The 26545-nt window shown below is 31.9% G+C and overlaps 1 protein-coding gene across 1 annotated transcript; it reads left to right on the top strand.

Moving 5' to 3' along the window:
• Window positions 1-495: 495 nt before the first annotated feature.
• LOC134705260 (uncharacterized) lies at window positions 496-26042 on the top strand. The gene is made up of 8 exons (XM_063564017.1): window positions 496-576; window positions 10176-10387; window positions 14476-14869; window positions 16415-16561; window positions 21581-21770; window positions 23287-23471; window positions 23718-23969; window positions 25983-26042. Exons 1-8 carry the CDS (start codon window positions 496-498, stop codon window positions 26040-26042), a joined length of 1521 nt encoding a protein of 506 aa, XP_063420087.1.
• Window positions 26043-26545: the final 503 nt, after the last annotated feature.

Raw genomic sequence — 26545 nt, 5'->3', positions numbered from 1 at the left:
GATAAGATATGAGTGCCAAAGAGATAACACTCCATCCGAGTCACAATTTGCAAAAGATCTTACAGGTCAAAGTACGACCTTCAACACGGAGCATTGGTTCGCACCAAACATCAAGCTATGAAGGGTTTAAAAAAGACAAGCGTAAAACCATTCAAACAGAAAATCAAACGATATAATCTATATAGAAAAACGTTTATCGAGAAACACTTCTGAACCACATAAACAACCACTGACGTAGGACAAGTGCAAAGATAAAATGCAGCCGGTAAGCACCAACCGTTATCCAACATTAAAAATTAGTGTAACATCGCATTAATAAGAGACACACTATACATCAATTGAAATGTCTTATCCCAATCAAAGACCTATTAACTAATGTGATGTCTCAATTAGATGTTGGTTACGCGCATGTCCTTATCTAGAATTGAGCCCCTTTTTTTCGAGTTCACTATTGACATTCAGATAAGAAAAAAAACCGTGAAGTTTTTAATAGAGATGCAAAATAATTCATGGACCGAGGATATTAACAAAACATTGAAAAAGCCTATTAACAATGATGATGGAAGACTTTTTAAGGTAAAGTGGCATTTTAAATGCATATTCAGGACAATAATATGTTTATGTGATATGGATATATATCATATTATATTGTACCAGACTAATGTGCTTTGGACAACCAGTATTTGCTCTTACTCATAAATGCAGCATGCCCTCGGAGAAGCAGCAAATACAATTTTTTTAAGTTTCAATGTTTGAACCGGTCTATGATTGTAACTGTACCTTGATCTTTCACTGACATAACGAATACTGAACTCATCCACACCAAATCCAAACAAGTGTATACCTTATGATTTAATCAATGATTGAAATATTTAAACATGGCATCCTGTTTAAACTCTTTTTAGAACAAACTATTAGTGGATTACATATAATACAAACAAAGTGTTATTGCATGTTTCAATATTTATTTATCCGAAATAGTCAGAACGTAGATTTAAAGTCGTTTTTGTCGAGCCTGCGACTTTTGTCGCAGAAGGCTCGACATAGGGATAGTGATCCGGCGGCGGCTACGGCGGCGGCGGTGTTAGCTCACTTCTTAAAAGCTTTATATTTTAGAAGGTGGAAGACCTGGATGCTTCATTCTTTTTATATGGATGCCTATGTTACGAAATTTCCGTCAGTCACATGTCCAATGTCTTTGACCTCATTTTCATGGTTCAGTGACTACTTGAAAAAAAAAGTTAAGATTTTTTGTAATGTTAAATTCTCTCTTATTATAAGTAATAGGATAACTATATTTGGTATGTTCGTACCTTGCAAGGTCCTCATGCCCGTCAGACAGTTTTCACTTGACCTCGACCTCATTTCATGGATCAGTAAACAAGGTTAAGTTTTGGTGGTCAAGTCCATATCTCAGATACTGTAAGCTATAGGTGTAGTATATACGGTGTATGGAAGGAATGTAAGGTGTACATGTCCAACTGGCAGGTGTCATCTGACCTTGACCTCATTTTCATGGTTCAATGGTTATAGTTAAGTTTTTGTGTTTTGGTCTGTTTTTCTTATACTGTATGCATTAGGTCTACTAAATTTGGTGTATGGAATGATTGTGAGGTGTTCATGTCTAGCTGACAGGTGTCATATGACCTTGACCTTATTTTCATGGTTCAGTCGTCAAAGTTAAGTTTTTGAGTTTTGGTCTTTTTATCTAATACTATATGCAATATGTCAACTTTATTTGGTGTATGGAAATATTTTATGATCTATATGTCAGTCGCGCAGGTTTTATTTGACATTGACCTCATTTTCATGGTTCATTGCTCTGTGTTAAGTTTTTGTGTTATGGTCTGTTTTTCTTAAAATATAAGCAATAAGTCAACTATATTTGTTGTATGGAAGAATTGTTAGCTGTACATGTCTGCCTGGCATGGTTCATCTGACCTTGACCTCATTTTCATGGTTCAAAGGTCAATGTTTAGTTTTCTTGGTTTGTTAAATTTATGTGACAGTTGTAATAAAGCTTTATATTTAGGACTATCAACATAATATCAATGATTAGTACAGAAGGCGAGACATTTCAGTGTGTGCACTCTTGTTTAAGTCTTCTTGTCGCTACATTATGCTTCTTGTTGCTAATAAGTGGGACCCACACACATAGCCACTTTATTTGAAAAGTGACAGTCCATATAAAAATCTCCTCAGTGGACATCCAGCAAGTACTTCAGTGCATCCTTATATTTTCGGCAGACGCGCGTTTTGTCTACAAAGGACTCATATGTTTCGGGACGTACTTTATAACAAGCAAAAAGTATCAGGACATACCACAGATTACTAGATACATCTTAATCTACATCAACACTTTTTTTTGTGTCGACAAGACGACACCAGCTGTTATTTGTTATCTGCTTTATTTATCAGATTCGTCTTATTTATATATTCTTAAAAATTTGAATTTATCTTGTTTGATATGTCCAGCCAGCCTTAAAACCATTCCATACATCAAGTAGTGTTAGCCTATACCATGTATAGTAAACAAGATAGACCAAACCATAAGAAATGATGTTTGACTAGTTTACCATAAGATGAGGTCAAGTTCACCTTAAACCTGCCAGGCAGACATGTAGACATTAAATCATTCCATTTATCAAATATAGTTTACATTGCTTAAAGTATATATGGTATGTAATTTTTATTGGTCAGTAGCAAAGTTTTATGGTGCAATATAGTTTTACCCTTTTCCATCATTCCGTTATTCTTGCATTCCGTATATTCCGTCATTCTGCAGCAAACTATTATACGGGCTTTTTTTCTAAACGCCTCTAGATATTGGGCTGATTTTTGGTATGTGAGTTAACCATGATGAGTTACAGAATAGGTTTAAGTTTATTTTTGCTCGGCTGATTTTTGCTGAATTTAAGTGTTTACGACTTTGAAAATTGTTGGTGGTTAGTTATACGGACTTCTGTCTATATGCCTTCATAGCTTGGGCTGATTTTTGTGATACTATCATCATGCTTGTGTTCACATGTTGTATTGTAATTGCTGACTGAACTTTTTGAGACGGGACCATTTGTGTCGTTTCGACACATCTAGGTTTCAACAGTAAATAAAATTATAATTGTAAGAAAATCGTTTATTACTGTAATAATGTGTATCGTAAATCTCTTTATTAAATGTGATACAAGTAATATTATATGATATAACAATTATATGTGGAATGATAACCAAAGAGACAAATCTCACCAAGAGACCATATAACACAAATATAACAATTATAGTTCATCGTGCGTCTTTCTACAGCACAGTCAGCTACAAAAGCCCCCAAAATGACAAATGTATAACAATTCAAACAAGAAAAACAAACGGTTTAATTCCAGTACAAAAAAAAAATGAACGAAAAATCAATATTAAATTCAGCAACCATCGATAATCATACTGAATTATAAGCTCATAAATTAGGACAGGCATATACATAATTTTGCAGGGTTGACATTGTCTAAATGCGCCAACTATTCCCTTATATGAGACAGGTGTGTACTAACAACAGAAAGACAATAAGTACAGATCTGAGAGCACTCGCAACTATTGACAATTAATTCAAGCCAATAACATATAATAGAAAAAGTATTATGTATCTAAGACTACAATAACAATCACAACACATACAACCTCCAAAGTATTTAGTGTAAAGACGTCATTAACAGTCAGAGAAGAACATGTCATTACGCAATGCCGATATAAGGTATTGACTGATTGTACAGCTATGAGTTGGTATATGTATATTATTTGGTTTGACCTTTTTTTACTGATAAAAAAATTAATATTAAGACCAATATCAAATTCAAAGATCTAATTACAGTGTTGAACTTATAACCTTTTTAGATAATACTATAACATATTGTCCGGGCTCGGTTAACAATATCTCCGGTAAAAATTAGGATAGAATATCCCGTTTGAATATTTTTTTCAACAAAACTTATAAACCAAACCTTAATATCTTTGAACGAATTTAGCAATAGTTTTAATTAGTTTGTCGTAACGATAGCTATGCCCAATAACTTACCAGTAATACATAGAATACGTTCACTAAAATCAAACTGCATAAACGATACAACAAACTAGGGCATAGCGAAAGAACTGCGCTATATAGAAAGCGTAATATGATGCCAAACGCAGAACATCGTCCCAAAAAAAATAATAAAAAAATACTCGTCCTTTTTGTCGTAAATTGTGTGTTTCCTGTGATAAAATGCAAAATCTAATTCTTCTAATTTGATCTATTTAAGTAAATTTCGGCAGTATACTACGAAAATTCTTGATTATTTTATCGAAACAATATTATCAAGATATTGGTAAGTGTTGTTGAATTGATTAATTAAATACAATAAGATGGGTCTTTAAAGAGTTTGCTTATAACAGTACAACAACAAGTCTGCTATTAAAGCAGTGCAATTGGTGCTCATGTCACAAATAGAGTCTGGGTGTATCTGTGACTGGGAAATGTGTTGGCCTGGAACCACACACACACCATAAACAGTACGACAAGTCTGCACGGACTTTGACTCCGGGACTAGCTCTTGTATAACAAAAGACGACTCTGGTTAGCGCGATGTATAATTTAATAAGTTCAGCATGGAATACAAATGTACAAAGTTGGAACTGCTCTGTAATATTTTACAAAATCTTTTACAAAATGTCCAAAAAGTTTCAAAATCAATTTTTGTCCATTTTTTCCACTTTGACAATATGCCTCTTCTCCCACTGAAGCACGACCCCGTGCTTCGAATAGAATTAACGTAAATATTCAAATTGTGGTTGAAAAGGTCTGGGTTGGTTCTGGTACATGTTTACGGTCCTTTGGTTTAATATGGATCGCAATTGTTCTTTTTCACTTTCCGATTCTTTTAACTTGATATTCAATTCTCCTATTTGTTTGTAATACTCGCCCACTTCGAAATGTAGAATGGAGTTTTCATTAATTTCGGCTGCCTGATTTGCACATTTGTTCTGCTCTGTTGAAAATTTGTCTTTGACACTTGTTAATTCACATTTGATCAATACGAGAGGAGTCCAAACAACTTCTGAATGCTGAATCACGAAGATTAGCAAATGATAAACTACGGGTTAATGATTTAGAAACCAAATATTCATGTATCTGTTTTGAATCTTAATTTTTTGGCGATTTTGATTAGGTATTAATCTGCGGCACATCTTTGCAGTTTTGAATTTTCTGATGAGGACTTGAGAAACACATTCGGGCGTAGTGTCCTATGTGATAACACTTAAAACATTTCTTATTTGATGCATAACAAGATGTTTGTCTATGCTGATTTCCACATCTGGTGCACGCTGGAATCTGACGCATCTGGAAAAACCATGGTCTCCACTGTGGCCTGAAGTTGTATTCCATCACTGCAACTCTGCTAAATGTATATGTACGTCTATGGGGAACTGGTAACTCGCTTGCCTCTTTGAGGTATCAGGAAAGCGTGTTTAGCTGAAAAGTCAACACATCCTGGACCTGGCACCAAATGTCACAAATAGATTCTGGGCGTATCTGTGACTGGGAAATGTGTTGCCCTGGAACCACACACACACAATAAACAGTACGACAAGTCTGCACGGACTCTGACTCTAGGACTAGCTCTTGTATAACAAAAGAGTACTCTAGTAAGCGCGGTGTATAATTTAATAAGTTCAGCATGGAATACAAATGTACAGGGTTGGAATTGCTCAGTGTAATACTAAATCCAACCTGCCACATCGAAATAACAACATAGTTTATATAACAAACCAAAACTACTTGAATAGACTTGACAACTATTTCTCTAAACGAGTAAGAAAATTCAATTAAGGGACAACAGAAAAATTAACACATAGGTAATAATTAACAATAGAACTTACAGACTTATTTATGGAATTAAAGTCTTGGCTTGTCAAATACGAATAATAGATCATTTTGAAGTAAAATGTCGCTATTTAAAAAAGATAAAATTAAAACATGAAATAAGATTAGCTTAATCTTCTAAACTTGACTTAAATCTTGCACAATAAAAATATTAAAATTCCTAGTGAAATATTGCAAATATAACAAAACAGTGATTTTACAAAATCTTTTACAAAATGTCCAAAAAGTCTCAAAATCTTTTTTTTCCCATTTTCACTGTACACGTGTGACACTCATATGAATACAAAGAGTCTATCGATAAACTTTATTTCTAAAAGAAATTTGAATATATTGAGCCCATAAAGTTAAGCAACACAAACAATGAAAAATATGGATTTTAATTTTATTACAAAAATACATAACAGCATATAATTTTAATAATAACAAAATGAAATTATGACATGTCAGAAGCAAAATGAATGTTTATTACTAACAAATTAGAATTTTCTGTGTATGGAGCGCGGAAAGGTCAAAATGCGGATATGAGTTTTATTCAAAATCAATATCTCAGTTATGCCCTAAGTGCACCAAAGAAGGATTGGCAGGCACACTAGAAGTTTCCCCTTAGTCAATGCACTTCTCTTGTGGCCTGAAAAAATTGTCACTTGTTGACGGAAAGCAAAGGTAGCGCTCCTCCGTATAGTCCATAGCCAGAAATGAGTAGTGGTTTTGCTAATTAATATTCATAATATGTAAATGAGAATTAAACCACGTGATAGTAGTTTGAACTGGACTGGCTTGATAGGCTTGATAACATTAAAATCCTTAAAACACGGATATTATAAGTTGCCCGTCACAGAGTCCTTATTTACAATCACTTTGATATTTCCGGAAAGTTGTCAGGCGGTCAAAATCAAAACAATGAACGTGAATTTAGTGATTTTTCGTGCTTTCATGACTTTATTCTTCTTGAAATAGTGACATTTTATTTTTACGTGGGAACCTAGAGTTCAACGACTACACATACAAGGTTTGGACTTGCTTAGTCTTTGGAAATTCAAATTTCAAAATCCACCCCGGCAACATGTTTTTGTAATGACCTTGTAAGCCAATTTTCAACACGAAGTTGGCAAATTTGACGTTTCAGCCATTTTAGCCTGTATTTTACACTGCAATGTTAAAGGCCTCTCGCTTCGATATTTAAAATAGCTCAGGAACCTGTATTTTTGCACCAACAGTAATTATGTTTTGTTTCAATGGTGTATATTGTTGTGTATATTCATTTTCTGCCCCGGCAACCTGTCTATCACTTAAATTAAAATTAAAAAAGACATTTTTTTCAAAATTCCCTATCATTTTTAGTAATTTCCGTGACCCGTATGCGATTTCTTTAGTATAATATTCAAATAAGCAAAGTGGCGTTGATTTCTGGATATGCGCCGTCACGTAAAATTGGCACCATGATTTTTGTAAAAATCCAATCCAAATATATACTACTGTCCTACCTTTTATTGTGTTTGCACTGTATAATCCTGACCTTCACAAAATCCAGGATTATTTTGTATGGTGGAATCCGAAATACCGGAAGTGTTGCCGTGGAGTCCACGTGCTCTCAATTTTCTTGTGTCTCGTAGCTGTGCGTCATCTTTATGTAAAAAGCGCGGGAAATCGTATCATCAATGACAATGATATTATCGGAGAGTAACGAATGTTATGTAGTAAGGGATCCTCATAGAAACCAAGATGGCGGTTTTACAATGAAAACAATCTTGAAAAATGTGAAGGTCAGGATTATACAGTGCAAACACAATAAAAGGTAGGACAGTAGTATATATTTGGATTGGATTTTTATTCCGCTAAATGAAAAACATGATCTCGAGTAAACGCGATCGATATTTAAGAAAATTTTGACAAAAATCATGGTGCCAATTTTACGTGACGGCAACTATAGACGATATTTTTTCGTCTACGAGATATCGACCTTTCCTGTGTAGTTGTCGATATCTGTTTGTAAGTCTCAGAACTGTTGTCTTATGCACATTAAATCGAGCAACGATGTCATAAATACTCATTCCGGCATCAACCATTCCAAGAGCAATCTGACGGTCATTTTCGGGAAGGCCTGCCCATGCTTTTTTTTGGTGGTGTATGTGTTTTTCTTACCAATGGTGTGTTTCTGATCGTTAGTGAAAAAGAAATTTTTAATATCGTTTTAAAAGTCCAGGAACAGAAGGTTAATTATCAATTACACATGCAAAGCTGAAATGACGCGAAATCAATCACCAGGAAAAACGTATGACTGTTTTAAATTACAGATAAAGTTAAGCATTATATCATTGATGTTTCAAATTTTTTTTTTCCAGAAACAACAACAAAAACAAAATTGAAAAAAATGTTGCTAAACATTTTAATCGCAGTATATAATCAAGCCTCAATCGTCTTATAACACCTCCAATAAGTTTCTCTATAAATTTACCTTTGTCATTAGGAAAGAAGGCTTTAATCGAGTTGCAGCAAATGTAATTGCATTCAGATCTACCAAACGATCATTTAACTAAATAGGAAACTTGTGTTTATCATTTTATTTTGCCATTTCATTAGATACTTTCCGGTTTTGAATTTTCCTCAGAGAATATTTTGGGGATTTTAATTTCTGATAACTTTGTGTGGGAGTGTAGTGAAGAAGATTTGAAAAGTCAAAACTGTCAACAGAGTCGATTTGACCATCAAAAGCAAGTTATTTATCTTAAACATCCAAAGATTTTTTAACACTCCAAAAATAAGTTAATTCCATTATTTTCTAATATTTTATTACAAAGGTAAACGACATTTTCTGTGAAAGTATTTAATGAACTAGTTCAACTATTTGAATGATTAGTTGTCCAACACTTACTAGAGGCAAGATGAAACAATATTTGTGTTTAGTTTAGGTAACCAAAACATAGTTTAACAATGTTCGATCTGCAAAGTTTATGATCTTCCTCAGATTCAAACTCTTGCTTCTGTCCATCACCCTTGTCAACTCAGTCAACAAGACTAGTCAGAAAATTAAGCTTTCATTAATCAAACAATTCCTAATAACATCGACTCTATTTAGGATTGTAACGCAGTACATAATGTATTGTTTCCTGCTGATGATATACCATATGGTAGCATTCATAGTTTTCACAAAATTGAAATTGACCAACAAAATGCTTAACCATATTCTTTTCCTGGCATTCCAATAGACTGAACTAATTATTTCTGTCTTACATGTGTATACTTTTGTCATCAATATACTCCATAAATTTAATATTTGCACATGCCAACGAAGTCGTTTTCTTTTTTACACATACTTAAAGTACCACTTCATATATAAATATGTGGTCTCGCATATGCATTTTGTTGACAATGACATTTTCATATATGAATGTTCTAGTGCATTGAAATACATTTTTAGAGAACTGAAGATTGATATAGCCTTTAAAGTATAGATTATCTTGTATACATGAAACGTGTAGATACCAGTTAATTTTCCTTCTTAAGACGAGTCGATAAATGCGGTAAAACATATTGAACACAACAGATAATTTTACATCTGAAAAGTATACAACATGTAAATTTTGAAACGATGAATAATGAATGATTTATACAAAATCCTTGAATAATTCGAATATAAATATCGCTCATCAGTATGCGAAATTTTGATGGATATTTGATGTTCCCGAATTAATAATAGTTTTTTGTATTAAATATACTTTTGCCTAGGTTTGGGTGTTTTACATTTGTGACAGGTATGTTAATATGCTGAGTACTGCTTGAAATTTCACATATGTAATGATTAAAAATGCTGCAAAAACTTATTTGCCCTCATCGGACATGTATGACAACACCTGGTTGAATTTCTTAAGAGGACACATGGTTCATTTCACATTGTAATAAATAACTACCAAGAAGACAGATGTCGCATCTTGAGCAGGATATGCTTACCATTTTAGAGAACTTAGGTCATCTCGGGTATTTATTGACAATTTTGTCGGTGTTGATAGTTTTTATGTGGTTTTTTCATACTTTTTTTCGACGTTTGTTCTCTTTTCGTTTACTACTATTGCGTTGTCAGTTTTAGTTTGGCTTGTTGGTTTCAATGTTCCTTTGTCATAATAATGACATTTTGTCTGGCCCACATTGTTTTCCTTGTTTAAGTATCCGTCTATATATGATTCTGTTTAAGTTGGTAAATTATATGAAAGCTTTAAATAGAAAAAAAAATATGCTAATTTGATCACGTTTTATTATTATGTTTTTTTAGGTAACCTTATCCATTGGAACAGAAATAAAATGTACAGTTGCAAGTTATTCGTCATTCATCACAATGATATCTGTTAAACCCTCTATTTATGATGTAAAAGATGCTAGAGGTCTATGTGGAGTTCCAAGTGTAACAAAAGACCCTTCTGATGATTTTTATCATCGTGACAAAGGCCCGATTAGTGATGACCAGGAGTTTGCGCGTTCTTGGAAGTAAGATAAATAATACCAGAATTTCAAAATAAGAACTATCAATAATGCACTTTTTATCCAACTGGATTAGCAAATACATCTAATCTAGTAGAAAACAATCCAAAATGCACATTCATCGTTTAAGAAACCTTTTTCGCATCCCGACCATTTGAATCTTTCATCTATTAAAAGATAATATTATGGAAATCTTCAATTTTACACAACATTATGTCAATAGCTTACTTACAAGGTCTATAAAAATGGTTTGACGATTATGCAGTAGCTTATCAGCCGACGTCGACCAAAAGAAATATGCTGTTCTGTTGTCTTTGATTTAAAAAAAATATCTTCAGTACAATGACCAAAAAAGCATATTTCAAAAGAAATTGCTATTTTGCATGCGCCAGCAATATAGTTAATTTGTTATTTTGCCGGTTCTTTGTAAAAGGTGAATGTTAACTTTAGAAAAATACTAGAAAAATATGCATTGTTATAAAAGAATCAAATTTTTATTATTTGACATAGAGTTGAAAAAGATAAGGGTGACAATATTTCAGATACATACAATCGTATTAAAACATGTATGAGTGAAAGTAAAAATGTGTAAAAAAAAGGAATAAAAATAAAATCTTTTGTGCAAATATTTGTAGCAATGAAATCATAAAAAATGTAGTTGAAATTACTTCTAAAATAGTTATCAAAGATACCAGGATTATAACTTAATACACCAGACGCGCGTTTCGTCTTCATAAGACTCATCATTGACGCTCAGACCTAAATAGTTATGAGGCCAAACAGGAACAAAGTTGAAGAGCAAAAAAAAAATTGTGAAAAATACGGCGAAGATTATCTATTCCTTGGATAAGAAAGAAATCAGTCTAATGCTACAAGTATGCATCAGAATAAAATCTCAGATTTATAATCTATGCTGTAAAAACAAATAAAAGATAAAAAAAAATCAGAGCATTTAGATTTGGCAAAATAGCCACTGCCTTTAACCTTTAAACTCTAACTCTTTCTAGCAAAAAAGTTTTTGGAAAATACTAAATGGATTCATTGAACCATTTGAATGAATTATGTATAGAATATAACATGTCCTTTTCCATATTGGCCCTGGTATCATCCCGAAACTCCAAAATCGGCCTCGAGCGATGATACACGGCCAATATGGAAAAGACATGTTATAATCTTTTTATCACATATTTAAGTTCTGCAGAAAAGAGAAAAAGGTCAACTTTAACAATTTTATGATACATAAAAGGTAAAATCTTAAGCAATTTATCACAATCGTGTCGTTAAGGATGCAATGACGTCACGCCATTAGGACAGGGCACAATATTAATATCTCTTTTATTGCCCCGGGCAATTTTGAGGTTATTGCATATCGTCGCTGTTATGCAAAAACCTCGTATCTATGGTTTTGATAATTTTACACCAGGCAGTAAAAACTGAAATCTTTTTATCGATTATTTAGAATTAAATATGTATGTTCCACTGTATGCGAAAATATCTTATCTTTTAACCAATCAATTACCAAGACGAGCAAAAATTTCTGCACCTATATTGTATTTTCAAAGCTTTTCATTATTTTTAAGCTAATATATTAGCTTTGAGAATCTAAAATTGATAAAACTGTACGTGTTATAATGTCAGCTGCCGTGCAAAGTGTTTTTCTTTTGAGATACGATATTTTCTCACAACAAAATGTCTCATCAATCCGACTACACTTTTTCGACACATGTCAGAATTCGGATTAACGATTGGTTAGAAGATCAGATATTTTCGCATACAGTGGAACATACATATTTAATCCTAAATAATCGATAAAAAGATTTCTGCAAAAAATTGAGATACGAGGTTTTTGCATAACGGCGACGATATGCAAAATCAAAGGTATTAATAACACATATCTGATAAATTTCATTCTAACATGACGTCCTTCAAACGCTTTGAGTACACATCCGTGGTAAAATATGATGATATTTCGTCGGCTGTTCCCATCGTCCACCCATGTCATTTGCTTTTTTTATATGAATGAGCTTCCCGACGTCATAGAACGATGATGTGAGAATATGGCATTTTACGGGAAAATACACCCGTGTGAAACCGAAAAACATGACAAGGAAACGTAAATAAACGATGCTTAACTGCGATATAAGCTATTTTAATCATTTAAGACATATATCATTTAAATTCATCCAAAACTATCTAAATACGTTATTGTTAATAGTTTAAGCATGTCACAAATTCATTTTGCCTCCATCAAGAGCGCTTCAATCCAAAAGAATTGCTGTATTTGTCCTATTAGAATCGAAATAATTCATGGGGGCTTGAATATAGCCCCCATGAATTATTTCTTTACATTTTTTACTAAATATTTCATGCCCTTTAGGTTCAAATCGAGAGAGCAGTACTATATAATTTCAGAAATGTAGTGAGGAAAGCCCTTTCCGCATAATCGGCTATATGAAACTCCACGAAATGACAAATGCAAAACAATTCAAACGAGAAAACTAACAGGCTTTTTTTATGTACAAAACAACGAAAGAAAAACAAATATTTAACACATCAAGCATGTATTCCTCCGGAATGCCTATGTTTTAAAACAATTTATAAATTTTAATTTAATCTATGCTATAAAATTATGTTTTTTACGTGGTCTCTGTGATTTGAATTTTGTGAATATCAATGCAAAAAACGAGTACACGGGCCACTTATACAAAGTTTAAGTGAAGCTCTTATCTGCAGCTTAAACTTTGTAAATATAAGTAAGTTTCTATTGATAAAGTTTAAAGATCAAATTTATATGGACGAGGTTCAATGAAAACTTAAAAAAAAAGTCTTGTGGTGAAATGATTGAAAAAATACTCTGAGAACGTGAACGTTAGAAAACAATTTTAACGTTACGGAGAAAACGGAAAAAACATTGTTCCATATTCTCTTCTGAAGCCCTGGAATATTATAGAAACACAGTTACAAGTCTAATGGTTAGCATTTTATGAACTAAACTAATAAGTGATCATTCTGCAGTAATCTGGTAAATTTCTGAGACAGGGCCGTTTTTAACCTTCGTGGTCATACTCCTTTACCTAATTTGTAATGACATTAAAATATGAAGTGTACAAATTTCTATTTAAAATTAAGCTTTGGAAAACTACTCTGTATATAGTAAAAAGTTAGAAAACCCTACTTGGAAAAAATCTTGATAAAGAAATCGTATAACCTTAGAGGAAGAAAATAACAGCTTAATATTATGTCAAAAACTTGTTAAGTTCACTATTCACCAAAGTATTCAGTTATTTAATTGTTTTCTTGAAACATCATTTTAAGGGCATACGATAAGTTACAGGGAAGGTAATGACGTTGCTAACGTAAAATGTTATTTTCGCGACGTCAAACTGTGACATACCGGGTGAAGATGAATGTTTCCGCTTATTTTTATCATTCAAACGTATTTAATTTGAAAACGAGTACATGGAGCCCTATTTTTTAAAACGACATTTTGATTCATTTTGCAGGGAGATTATGGGAACCAAATTTTATAAAACTGTAAATAGTGCAATTTTTTTAATATTTATAAATATACAGAAAAAAATTACGTTTTTTTTTCTCAGTTCATGACCATTTGATAAATATGAGTTATTTCTGAATTAAAATTGCATAATTTTTTGGGATACTTATAAATTACAGAAATTACAGATTATTTAACAAAAATCAGTTTGTGTTTGTCAGTTACAACAAACTAGTAATGTTTTTCTTTCAAATAAGAAAATACGGCCACAAATCTGAACTTTGAGCTAATATACAAAATTTCGACCTCATTTTACTCAAAAATTAGCACATGAAGGTATATTTTTTTTTATTACATATGTGATTTAATCAGGTAAAAATAGCCTATACGCAAATTTTCATCAACATGTAAATACAGGATCAAAACTGTATCGTATGCCCTAAAAAAGCAAATTCCTAATTAGAAAAAAGGTCAACCAGCAAGTAAATATACTAAGCAATTATTGCATGTGTCTCATTAAGCAGTAGTAACAGAATACATTTTTCACACTGTTACATTTTATGTAATGTACAATATGCTTGTGGTTTAAATTTTTCAGGATTCTTCAAACGATTTCTCCAAACGAGCAGCTCTTTATCCCAGATCCTCATTTTCTAACTGAAGACTCAAACCCTGAAATTGAAAACGATAACCAAAATGCAAACTTGTCAGCTGGAATGTATTGCGTCTGTGAAAAGCAAGCAGAACCAAACGATGAGGACTTTTATACTTCTCAGTGCAGCTTATCAGACAGTACAGAGTATTGTTCCTCTGGTACTCAATCTGGACCAGGAAATAGTATACCAAGTAATCCAGTTGTGACAACTTGTACATCAAATATGCAGAACAGATCGTTGTCACTAAGAACTCGTCGTAGCGTTACTGATAACGATGATATCGTATTGGACACGATTCCCTTGGAGTATGACGACGACGTTAACGATAACGTTACGGTAATACTAACTAATTTTAAAAAAAAAGTATACTACTTTACGTTTCCTGTTGTAATGAAATGCGTTTTTGTTTCTTCTATTGCATCTTGGTATAATCTGTGATTTGTACAACTCAACATGAATAATGTAATATGAGGCAGACATTACTGTGAAAGGGGACGAAGTGTGTATGAAATTTTTTTTGTAACTTTAAAATATGTTAAAAAAGAAACGGAAATACCGTAACGTTACCGATTTTGGTTCTGTTGTTGGGAATTAAATTGTGGCGTTATTTAAGTTATGACGTCATGTTTAATGTAAACAAAGAAACGCGATCATCAGGTATTTTAAACGTCAATGCATATCACAGACAAAAAATTATGAAAAATGAAATATTGGTATTGTGTTCCTTGAGTTCCTAGTTTACTAGACTACTCAAAGTCTCATGACAACGAGTCAGGAAGAAGGAAGTAGATTTCTGCGTTCTGCGCAAATGCAAGAATTAAAAAAAGCGACAAAAAAGTTTAAACGATTTTGAGTTCATTAGTACAATGAAAATTTCGGGAAATTTCCCGATTTTTTTTAACTTTTTTATTGTAATAAGGGACTTCGTCCCCATATTAGATGGAGGAAAAAAATATGGAATAAAACTTTTACAGCGTATGTTAGTATGATTTTGACGGCTTGTCAAAAGATGTAATCGTATTTTTGTTTTACATTTTATTTTACCTTTATAAAGTTAACTTACACTTTCCACTTGAAAAATGTTTAAAAAGTACACTACAGTTATATAAAAAAAAAGGTAGATGTGGTATGATTGCCAATGAGACAACTCCCCACAAGAGACCAAAATGACACAGAAATATAGATCACCGTGCGGCCTTCAACAATGAGTAAAGCCCATATCGCATAGTAAGCTGTAAAAGACCCCGAAATCGATAATGTAAAACAATCCAAAAGAGAAAACTGTACCCTATTTATGTACAAAAAATGAACAAAAAACAAATATGTAACACATAAACAAACGACAACTGCTGAATTACAGGCTCCTGACTTTTGACAGGCACATACATACATAATGTTGCGATGTTAAACATGTAAGCGGGATCCCAGCCCTCCCCGAACCTGAGACAGAGGTATAGCCGTACAACATAAGAACGAACTATTAAAATGAGTTGAAAAAGGCGTAACTCATCAGATGGAGAAAAAAAATCAAGTGGACGTAGCCGGGTACATGTACATCCCAACAACAAAAAGACCCTAAATTAGACTTTGTGTAAAATGGCGAATACTCAACTGTTCTTTATATTTCCTTAAACAAAAATGCACCTTTCCGTAAAACATGATTAAGACATCTCTACTATGGAAATTGATCGATCATTCTTTCAAAAAAGTGTCATATATTTATGAAATATTTATAGTTATAATGGATACCTAATCAAAGGATATGATGTTCTGAATGAAAAAAATTGACGCAAACCATCATATCAATGATTTTTGTTTTTGTTTTTTTCCTCTGGATGCATTTATTCTTTTGTTTAAATTTTCAATCATTTACTGCAACAGGAACCTGACTACACGGATGAGTGGACTGAAGAAAAAGCAAATTTGACCTGCACAGACCGCATTATGAAAGCAATACCTTCAGATCTACCAGATGTTCCTGGGTTAACAGACATTGATTACATTAAGTCATGCATGTTGGATATTAAGGTAATACTTCATTATATTTTTTTTTTTTTTTTTTAAATTATTTTTAACAACATAAATAGATATTTATTTCAAATATTGGCTTGTTACAATATCATTCAGGAGTCAAAGCTCCTCCTGATTTTCCCTGTTACAATACACTAATCACTCAGGGTAGTGATTAGTTGCAAAATACATATTACATTTTTTACATCATATATATATATATATATTAGATAAGATCACTTAATCACTTAATATGACTATTTGTATGTTTTCTAATAGTTGCTAAAACATTACTTTTAATTACCCTTCTATTGAACTCATTGAGAAAAATTGAGAAAACATTGACATTTTTTTGTCTTTTGATCAGATATGTAGTAGGCTTTGTAAATTAAAAACCCCACAATTGTTAAAAAATAGTTTAAATTAAAATATTCTTCTTCAGAAGTTTTATATCCAAATACTAAGTGTCTTAGTTTTATCTTAAAAGTTATTTTACTGTTCTTTAAAACTTAATTTATTTAATTCCAAAAAAGCTTTAAATAGGAACACAGTATAAAGAAGTGATCACAATCTTGTTCTTGTGTACAAAAAAGTTTCTTTGTAGGTAGAATATGTTGTAATTTCCATCTAAAAAAAAAGGTTTATTTTCTTTAAAATATCTGAATAAAAATTTATATAGATAGTTTTGATATCACTCATCATTTATATCAAATATACGCAGCCATTTTTAGGGTCCAATAACTGGTTCAAATCTTTTATTTATCAGAGACTTATATAAAAGTTTATTTGTTAATGCTTCTGATTTCATAGGTAAACCATCCAATTTCAATTGTTTTTTTTTATATTAACAATACTTTTTATAGAATTACTATTTTAAAATTGCTGCCCAGTCTTTTGGTAAAGATTTCTTTACTAAATTTATTTCAGCCATCCAGTTTGATTTATATTTTAGCTTATTTAAAATGATGTCTTGAGAGATACAATTCATCTATGATATCATTTACCTTAATAAGATCGCTGTTAATCCAATATTTAAAAAATATAGCTTTAATTTCAAATTTAATAAATTTATTGTTCCATAATATTTGTTTTCTTATATTTGTAAATGTTTCTAGTTTTTTTGTTAGACCTCAACCAGTTAATTTCCACTATTTAATAATATCTTTATAAAAATCTGGGATGTTTTCAATGCTTTCGTCTGTCTTATTCCCGCTGTTTGTTTGAAACACTAACCAGTTTGACCCAAAATTATAAAAAATAGTGTTGAGGTATAAATGTCCACCCTCCTTAACAATCATTTACTAGTATTTTTACCCACATTGCTTTTAAAGCAGTGAAATAACTTCTGATATCTATCATATTCAACCCCCCTTTTCATGTGGACCGATAATTGAATTTCTTTTTACTTTATCTGGTTTATTATCCCAAATAAATTAAAAACACCTTTTTCTATTTTTTTTTTAATTTCTCTGGAACTCTGCATGCAGATCCCACAAAAGTAAAAATGGGCACAATTGATGTTTTAATTATCAAAATTTTTCCAAAAAAAGGAAAATTTCTTTTTTGCCAAGAACAAAATAATTTATTCATTTTTTCAATCTTATTTTCCCAATTTTAGTTTTTTCACATTCCTCTGTACAATGCCCAAAATAAATGCCAAGAGTTTTAACTGGTCCATTGCTTCAGTTGATTCCCTCAATTTTGTCTTTACAATATTTAAGTTTTCCTACTTATAACCCCTCTGTTTTGTTTCTGTTTAATTTCAGCCCTGAATAAGAACCACAAATTTCAATTTCATTCACACTACTTGAACATCATATTTAGAACAACAAAATCTGCCAGTTGCGAAATTTTTATAATATGATTTTTGCAATCTAATTTGACTCTGACACCTTTAAAATCAGTATTGCTTCTTAATCTTGAAGCCATAATTTCCACAGATAAAACAAATAATAATGCAGATAAAGCACACCCTTGACGTATAACTCTTGTGTTTTTAAAGACCTCAGATATCCAACCATTATTCATTACACATGTTTGAATATCGCTTAACACATCCTATAAAAGATTCATTAAATCCAAAATGTTTTAAAACTGAAAACATAAAATTCCATTTCAGAGAGTCAAACGCTTTAGAAAATCAACAAAGACTATAACCCCCTCAATTTTGTATAAATCATAAAATCTATATCTTGTATCTGTCTAAGATTAAAACCAATAAATCTATTTTTAACATATCAAGTCTGATCTTCTTTAATCAGTTTTGGAAAGATTTTTTTCAATCGTTGTGCTAGAGCTAGATTATATTTTATCTTACCTCCTATACATTTCTAGGAATGTGATTGGTTAAAAGCGCCCTCGTGGAGACCGTGTATATTTGATATTAGGTTAGTAGGGAGGCGGGGCTTATTTCATACACGTTAGTAGTGGTGTTACGTCCTTTTATAAAAACACAACGGTACTGAGAAAAAAATCGTTAATGTATCAAATGACGAAGAAATTGATGTTTAAGATTGAAATAAATTCATAAAGCACATATAAACCTAACAAGTTGTTTTTGTTGGTATCTGTTTTTGTAGGATCAATGGAAGTAGTTTCTTAATGCTGACAGTATTGACGACTTGTCATTTTAATGGGTCACTAGTTTAAATTTCACACGTTAAGACAGTCGGTAAGATAAATTCGTTACATAGTGTGCTAGTGATCTAATACGGTATATATGGGGTCAGTAAATTCCATATGGGGATTGGACCTTTGCTCTCCCCCCCCATATGGAATTTACTGGCCATATATATACCGTATAAGTTCACTAGCCCACTATGTAACTAATATTTACTCAACAGATTGTACCATGGACAAATAAACTAACCTAAACTTTGACAACATCATCGACATGGTCTGTTATTAAAAGGCAATCTCTTTTATAAAATTATAAAATGGTTTTCAAAATAAGTCCATCGGTCGAATTTTATGTTATGTGATTGGTATTTTCTTATTTTCTTGAGGACTGTGGAAACCGTTAAACCGTAAAACGATCAGGATACTCGAATGTAATCGTATATAAATGCAATACACATAACCAATTTTGAAATTCGTATATCGAGTCTTCAAAGGTGCAATACAAATGCATGATTGAAAGACCATTGGGTAAATAGAAGTATTTATAAAAAAAAAACAAAAAAAAACAACACTTATAATTTTTTAATAATTATTTATTAATGTTATATTTATTGCCTTGTAATATCATTACCTTCATGCATCTATAAACTACACGTTTGATTTATAGAAAGCCTTAATATAGGGTAATTTGATATTATATTTTTTACAAGCATTATCATGTGCATCACTGATTTAACAGATACAACTGACGACGGGTCTCAACAGAAATGTGGCTTCATTTAGTTTTGTGGGTTGAGGAAAACGCATGTTCGTGAATGTTTAAATTCATGTTTTGTCAAAGTCTGCATACATTCCTTTTCTAAAGGAGTAGGTTCAGTAAGACGCCTTTTTGGCCCCAAAATATAGCAGTTTTACAAAATTGTTAAAATGTAAACTTTTATTTATTTTTTGGAAGGTATAATGCCTCTGCTTCATACATATGGGCTGTTTTTGGCATAACAATGCACATATATCGGGTACTTGCATCATTAAGTCATGTTAAATTACTGAAATCTTCAAAATTCAGCATTTAAGTTAGATTTTAGACGATATCCGTCTTAAACGGAAATGGTCGCATTCGTATTCATTCTTGATATTGAAATGTAAGTTGTGTTTAAAGATAATTCATAACATATATAAAGGTTAATGTTGAACACGAATGCGGCCTATTTAATTTTTGACAAAAAAAACATCTGAAAAGTGACAGTTTTTGGCATATTTGACAGATTTGAGTGAATCAGTTAAAATCTTTCACAAAAAATTATTGAGACAATTGAAATAGACATTTAAGTGTTTCAAAAGTGTCCAAAATCATTCGTCAGATGAATTTGAAATGTGAGGCCAAAACCGGCCCTTAACGGACCTACTCCTTTGTTTTTCATTGAACATTTAGATTCGTGGTTCCTCTGTACCCACGAAATCCCCGAAAATAACTGATAAGTTTGGTACAAATAGAACATCTAACAAAAACAAAAAACAGAGTGGACGTGGACGTGTTCTTGTATATACCATCAACAACAAGTACATATCAAAGAGTACTCGCAGTTACTTACAGCTAGTTCAAAGTCATCAACACTTATAAACAAAACAACTTTTTAGATAAAATGTACAATCAGTTTTGAATCGGAATCCTCTTGTTTTATCCATCGAGTGCCCAATTAAAACTTTACCCGCTTACCCCTCCTTTTCTTTTCAAAGTGTTATTATCTAGTTTAAAAAGACATATTTTAAAAAAATATTAAAATCCTTTTTCACTGTTTTTGAAAGAAAAAAGGTGGTAGTTTTTCTACAGAGAATCAGTTTCCAATAAATTTTCAATGGCTAATATCTTCTTTTTTCACAAACTATCAAATTATAACATTTTTTAAAGCCTTTTTTGAGACAGAATAGCGAAAACCTTTCAAAGAAATGTTGTCAAGCATATTGAAATATGGCATTTAACTTTGGAATTTTTAATATGACCGCCATTACCATGGAAACTGAAAATATGTGAAAAATTGAAAATGTTTTAAATTCAATGAAACTTAATATAAATGTTAACTACCATATGCAGATGTGGTATTCATGATAGCATTGCCGATAGTTGTTTCTAATTCTATTAAATGAACAGCAATGTTTACAAACAACTGTAGCCTAGTTGAGTTAGCTTTTTAATCAAGCGATCACCTTTTGATTCTTCTTTTAAATCATTTGCTGTCTTTACTCAAAGTTTATTTTCCTTCATTTCTATGTCTGTTTAAATCTGTAATGACGACATATTATTTATATCTCCAAGCTTAGAGCAAATACAGATAACTTCGTGTATAATATTGCCATGTGGTATGTTTAGAGGGTTTATACATTCAGAATTTATAGTATAATTGTGCCTCAAATTTTCAGAATACTGGTGGTACTACCTTTGTTGAAGATACAATTGGCGCTCTACAGACAAAAGCTATCATGGAACTATCTCGAAATCAAACTTTGATGATTACCAAAACTGACAATAATGGATCTCAGTCCATTTTAGATTATGTCAAAGGTCTTCTTTGTCCTAACAATTGCAGTGGAAATGGCACATGTACATCAGGTATCAGTTTAAACCGGTTTAAATAATGCATATGGTTGAATGTTTCTTTACAAGTAAGTTGCATACAAATCTTGTAAATGGTTTTCTCTGAAACTATTTCAATAGCAGGCCAATAATAAAAGAACCATATGAAAATACGATAACAAACCAAAGAGTAAGTGAAACAGTATCTAAACAATGTAGATAGAAAATGTCTGTAAACATTAACATTACAAAACACATATAAAAAATATATAAAAAAACTAAATTTTTAGAATTACGTATAAGATTTTCGAGAAATACGTGTTTAAGATGAAAGCTACAGATGCATAATAAGTTTTTATCCGTTGTTTATTAATTGTCACATTAAGTTTTATTCTTACATATCAACGGAAAATGATAGGATCTTAAAATGAGACGTTAAACAACCTCCTGAATAAATTAGTGGCTACGTCTTCTTTTTAAACAAGGCTTCAAAGTTATTTAAAACAATGGCTGTTTAATGGGTTGTTATACTAGTAATTGACACTTTTCCCTCAAAGACCGGAGATCTTAAATTTCTTGAACTGTATCTATATCCTAATGTAAATTTCACACATATCGTGCAATGAATGAAATAAAAATTTAATCCTTTACAAAGCCGTTAAATCCTTATAATTCTTTAAAATTGGAGATATATTTTTTCACACTTATTACCTCGATCACACGTAAATTGTATATTTATGTCATTGAATAGGTCTGGCGCATGAATATATTTGTTGGTTATTGGAAAAATATGTTCTCAATATAATTTGCTAACTGTTAAAAGTTAACTGCAAAAAATATTGTAATAATTCAAACGAATGTTTTTGAGTATTATTTCATTTTAGGATTAACGTGGAGTGAAAACTTCGCTGTTATTAACTTTTCTATCTTGTTTAAATTGGTTACGATAAGACGTTCGGTAAACGTCGTTTATCTAAAAATAACCAACGTCAACATCAACTACCTGAAGTCTTCTCGACAAATCATTTCAACGTATACCCATATAGGCAAATCATATAAGAATTGTTGTTACATATTTTTCTGCTTTTATTGATTTGATGAATTATGCCATTTCAACAGATTATTATAGTTTATTCTTGTGTTGTATTGGTACCACGCAGTACAATGAAAGGATAGAGTTGGCGCCTCCAAACATTATATATGTGCCAGTCTTAAGTCATTAGTCTGTAGTTCAGTAGTTTTCGTTGGTAAATCTTTCTTATTAAAATTGAGAATGGAAATGGGGAATGTGTCAAAGAGACAACTCGACCAAATAAAAAAACAACAGCAGAAGGTCACCAACAGGTCTTCAATGTAGCGAGAAATTCCCGCACCCGGATGCGTCCTTCAGCTGGCCCCTAAACAAATATATACTAGTTCAGTGATAATGAAATATTGTATTGTTTCCAATTATTATATAATGCTAAAATCAAAAAGTAAGTGAATATAAACTCCGATCGTGGTTCTAAAGCAGTTTGTGATCGGTATATACAAAATTTTATTATAACTGTAGGTGTTTGTTTGTGTAACGAAGGATATAATGGCGATGATTGTTTAGAAGAAAGTTCAAAACCGCCATTAAACATCGAAATACCCGCTAATGGTTTATGTGGAATAATAGAAAGGGAATGTAGGAGAACCAATGTATACGGAATATTCAACGCCAAAACTGTATGGTGTAGACGGAGACACTTCCAGGTATTCGTGCCAGTTCAAACATTTGATTTTAACAATTTGTGACATATGAATGCAAATTTGTTTTACTATACGTTTCTTATATGTTTTCACCCAAGATATATATATTTTGTAGATTTTAATGCTTTCTGTTCCCATATTGATACAATTTTAGATTAAGAAACAATTTATTATGTAAAACGTCAAGGTGCGTTGATAAAAAAAAGTTATTTTTGTAACATGTTGTAAATTTTAATATACTATTTTTAGATATTGAAAGGGTCACATGTAGTCATGTCCGATCAAGACACTATTCAGGCCGATTATAGGAACCGTTATATGGTATCTGTTGATTTACAATCAGCTAGAAGGAAAAGATCTGTCTCTGGCGATGTACTGGCTGAAGGATTTGAACTGAGTTTTTCCAACGATGAGAAGGAGTTCGGAGGCATTGTCAATGTTGTAATTTACAACGAACAATGTTTTACCTGCAATGCAACGTCCAAGGAATGTTATCCTGTGGTACATATATTTAAAACTGTTTTTTGGGGGGCTAATTAACAAATTAAATTAGTGCAGAGGATATTTTTTTATTACTGGCCATAATTATGATACCACACATTATCAGTATATCATTTGACAGTCGTTAATTTGATTCCATTCGTTTTAATACCCTACACATATCTTACATTTGTTAACGATTTGATGTGAAATGCCTTAAAAAAATGTTTAAAGCATTCAAGAAAATTGTTTTAGAAACATACCATCAAAATCATAATGAGTATTAAAATGTTCGTTAAATTTGATTGTTTTTTTCGTATCTGTTTTGTTTTATATATTGGTAATAATAGTTATCAAAGGTACCAGGATTATAATTTAGTACGCCAGACGCGCGTTTCGTCTACACCAGTCTCATCAGTGACGCTAATATCGAAATATTTATAAAGTCAAACATGTACAAAGTTGATGAGCATTAAGGATCCGAAATCCTAAAAGTTGTGCAAAATAAGGCAAAGGTAATCTATGCCTAGAGTAAGGAAATCTTTAGGTTTTTTGAAAAATTCAAAGTTTTGCAAACAGTAAATTTATAAAAATGACCACATTATTGATATTCATCTCAACAGCGAAATGTTGCTCCTGGGCTGGTGATACCCTTGGGGACGAAACATCCACTAGTAGTGGCATCGACCCAGTGGTTTGAAAAGTTATCTAAGGTACCAGGATTATAATTTAGAACGCCAGACATGTGTTTCGTTTAAATAAGACTCATCAGTGACGCTCTTATCGAAATATTTATAAAGCCTAACAAGTACAAAGTTGAAGAGCATTGAGGAATCAAAATTCCAAAAAGTTGTGCCAAATACGGCGTAGGTTATCTATGCCTGGAATAAGGAAATCCTTAGTTTTTTCGAAAAAATCAATGTTTTGAAAACAAGGAAATACCAAATTATTGATATTCATGTCAAAACCGAAATGCTGCCTACTGGGTTTGTGATACCCTCGAGGACGAAACGTCGACCAGAAGTGGATTCGACCTGGTAGTTTTAATAGTTATCAAAGGTACGAAGATTACAATTTAGTACGCCAGACGAGCGTTTCGTTAACATAAGACTCATCCGTGACGCTAATATCGAAATATTTATAAAACCAAACTAGTACAATGTTGACTGAGCATTGAGGAACCAAAATTCCAAAAAGTTGTTCAAGATACGGCTAAGGTAATCTATGCCTGGAATAAGAAAATTGTTCGCTTTTCGAAAAATTCAAACTTTTGTAAACAGGACATTTGAACAAAATGACCAAATTATTGATATTTATGTCAACACCGAAATGTTGACTACTGGGCTGGTGATACCCTCGGTGACGAAACGTCCATCAGCAGTGGCATCGATCTAGTGGTTGAAATAATAATCAAAGGTACCAGGTTAATATTTTAGTACGCCAGACGCGCGTTTCGTTTACATAAGACTCATCAGTGACACTCATATCGAATTATTAATAAAGCCCACAAGTACAAATTTGAAAAGCATTGAGGATCAAAAATTCCAAAAGATGTGTCAAATACGGCTAAGGAATGCCTGAAATACGAAAATCGTTAGATTTTCTAAAAATCCAAAGTTTTATAAACAGGAAAATTTATAAAAAATGACCACATTATTGATATTCATGTCAACACTGAAATGTCTTACCTCTTACACATTTCTAGGAATATGATTGGTTAAAAGCGACCTCGTGGAGACCGTGTATATTCAATATTAGGCTTGTAGGGAGCGGGGTTTGTTTCAATGAACGGTTAGTAGTGAATTTGCGACTTAATTAGGCACTGTTTGATTATTTAAAATATTGAAAGTTATGTTTAACATTGTTAGTTCAAGGTTGTTTATTATAGATATCTATGATCGTTAAGATACCCTCGGGGACGAAACGTCCACTAGTTGTTTCTCTTTCACTGTAATCTACTTCCCATAAATTTCTTACTATTGTGCTGGTGATCAAGCAACAATCCGTTTCCTTTATTATTTTTTTCGGTTTTAGGTATCATGTCCTGTGACAACAACCGAGCTTCCGGAAACGATTATAGGTAACACTATATAGCACATATTCACATTATGATAGAATTTTCTCTAAATTATTGTAGTGATTTTTTATTCGAATGTTAATAAGGAAAGTACAAGACTTACCCACACACACACACATATATATATAAACATAGACTTTGAAAGCTAGAGTAAATGTGTTTAACTTTTTAAAGATAAGCTGTCTTTCAAATTATGTTACAGGTAAAATTTTTGAACAGTTTGTTTTTGTATTTTCAGCTACATATAAGAATTTAATTAACCAGTAAGTAAGCCTTACTCGTATGCATGAAGTATATACTCGTTTATATCAAATGAAACATTTGTTTTCATTTTTAATCAACTTTTCTTACAGAAAATTTGAAAGATGATTCAAGTACCAAATATGTCATAGTTGGAACTTCAGCTGTAGTCTTACTCCTTGCAATTATTTTCATAATTGTTTGCTTGAAATTTAGAAAATTCAAGTCCAGGTAAGATATTTAAAATATCAAATATTGTTCCTGTAAATGCTGGATACTT

The sequence above is a fragment of the Mytilus trossulus genome, chromosome 1, assembly GCF_036588685.1.
Source record: "Mytilus trossulus isolate FHL-02 chromosome 1, PNRI_Mtr1.1.1.hap1, whole genome shotgun sequence".
In the NCBI taxonomy this organism is placed as follows: Eukaryota; Metazoa; Mollusca; class Bivalvia; order Mytilida; family Mytilidae; genus Mytilus; species Mytilus trossulus.
The sequence above is the reverse complement of the archived record's forward strand: the minus strand, read 5'-3'. Positions and strand labels throughout refer to the sequence as shown.

Excerpts from the sequence above, each read along its gene's own strand:
- LOC134705260 (XM_063564017.1), top strand. The coding sequence starts at position 496 with ATGCAAAATAATTCATGGACCGAGGATATTAACAAAACATTGAAAAAG. Across the intron at positions 23,472-23,717 it reads GTAGACGGAGACACTTCCAG|ATATTGAAAGGGTCACATGT; the intron begins GTATTCGTGCCA and ends TACTATTTTTAG. Across the intron at positions 23,970-25,982 it reads CCAAGGAATGTTATCCTGTG|GTATCATGTCCTGTGACAAC; the intron begins GTACATATATTT and ends TTTCGGTTTTAG.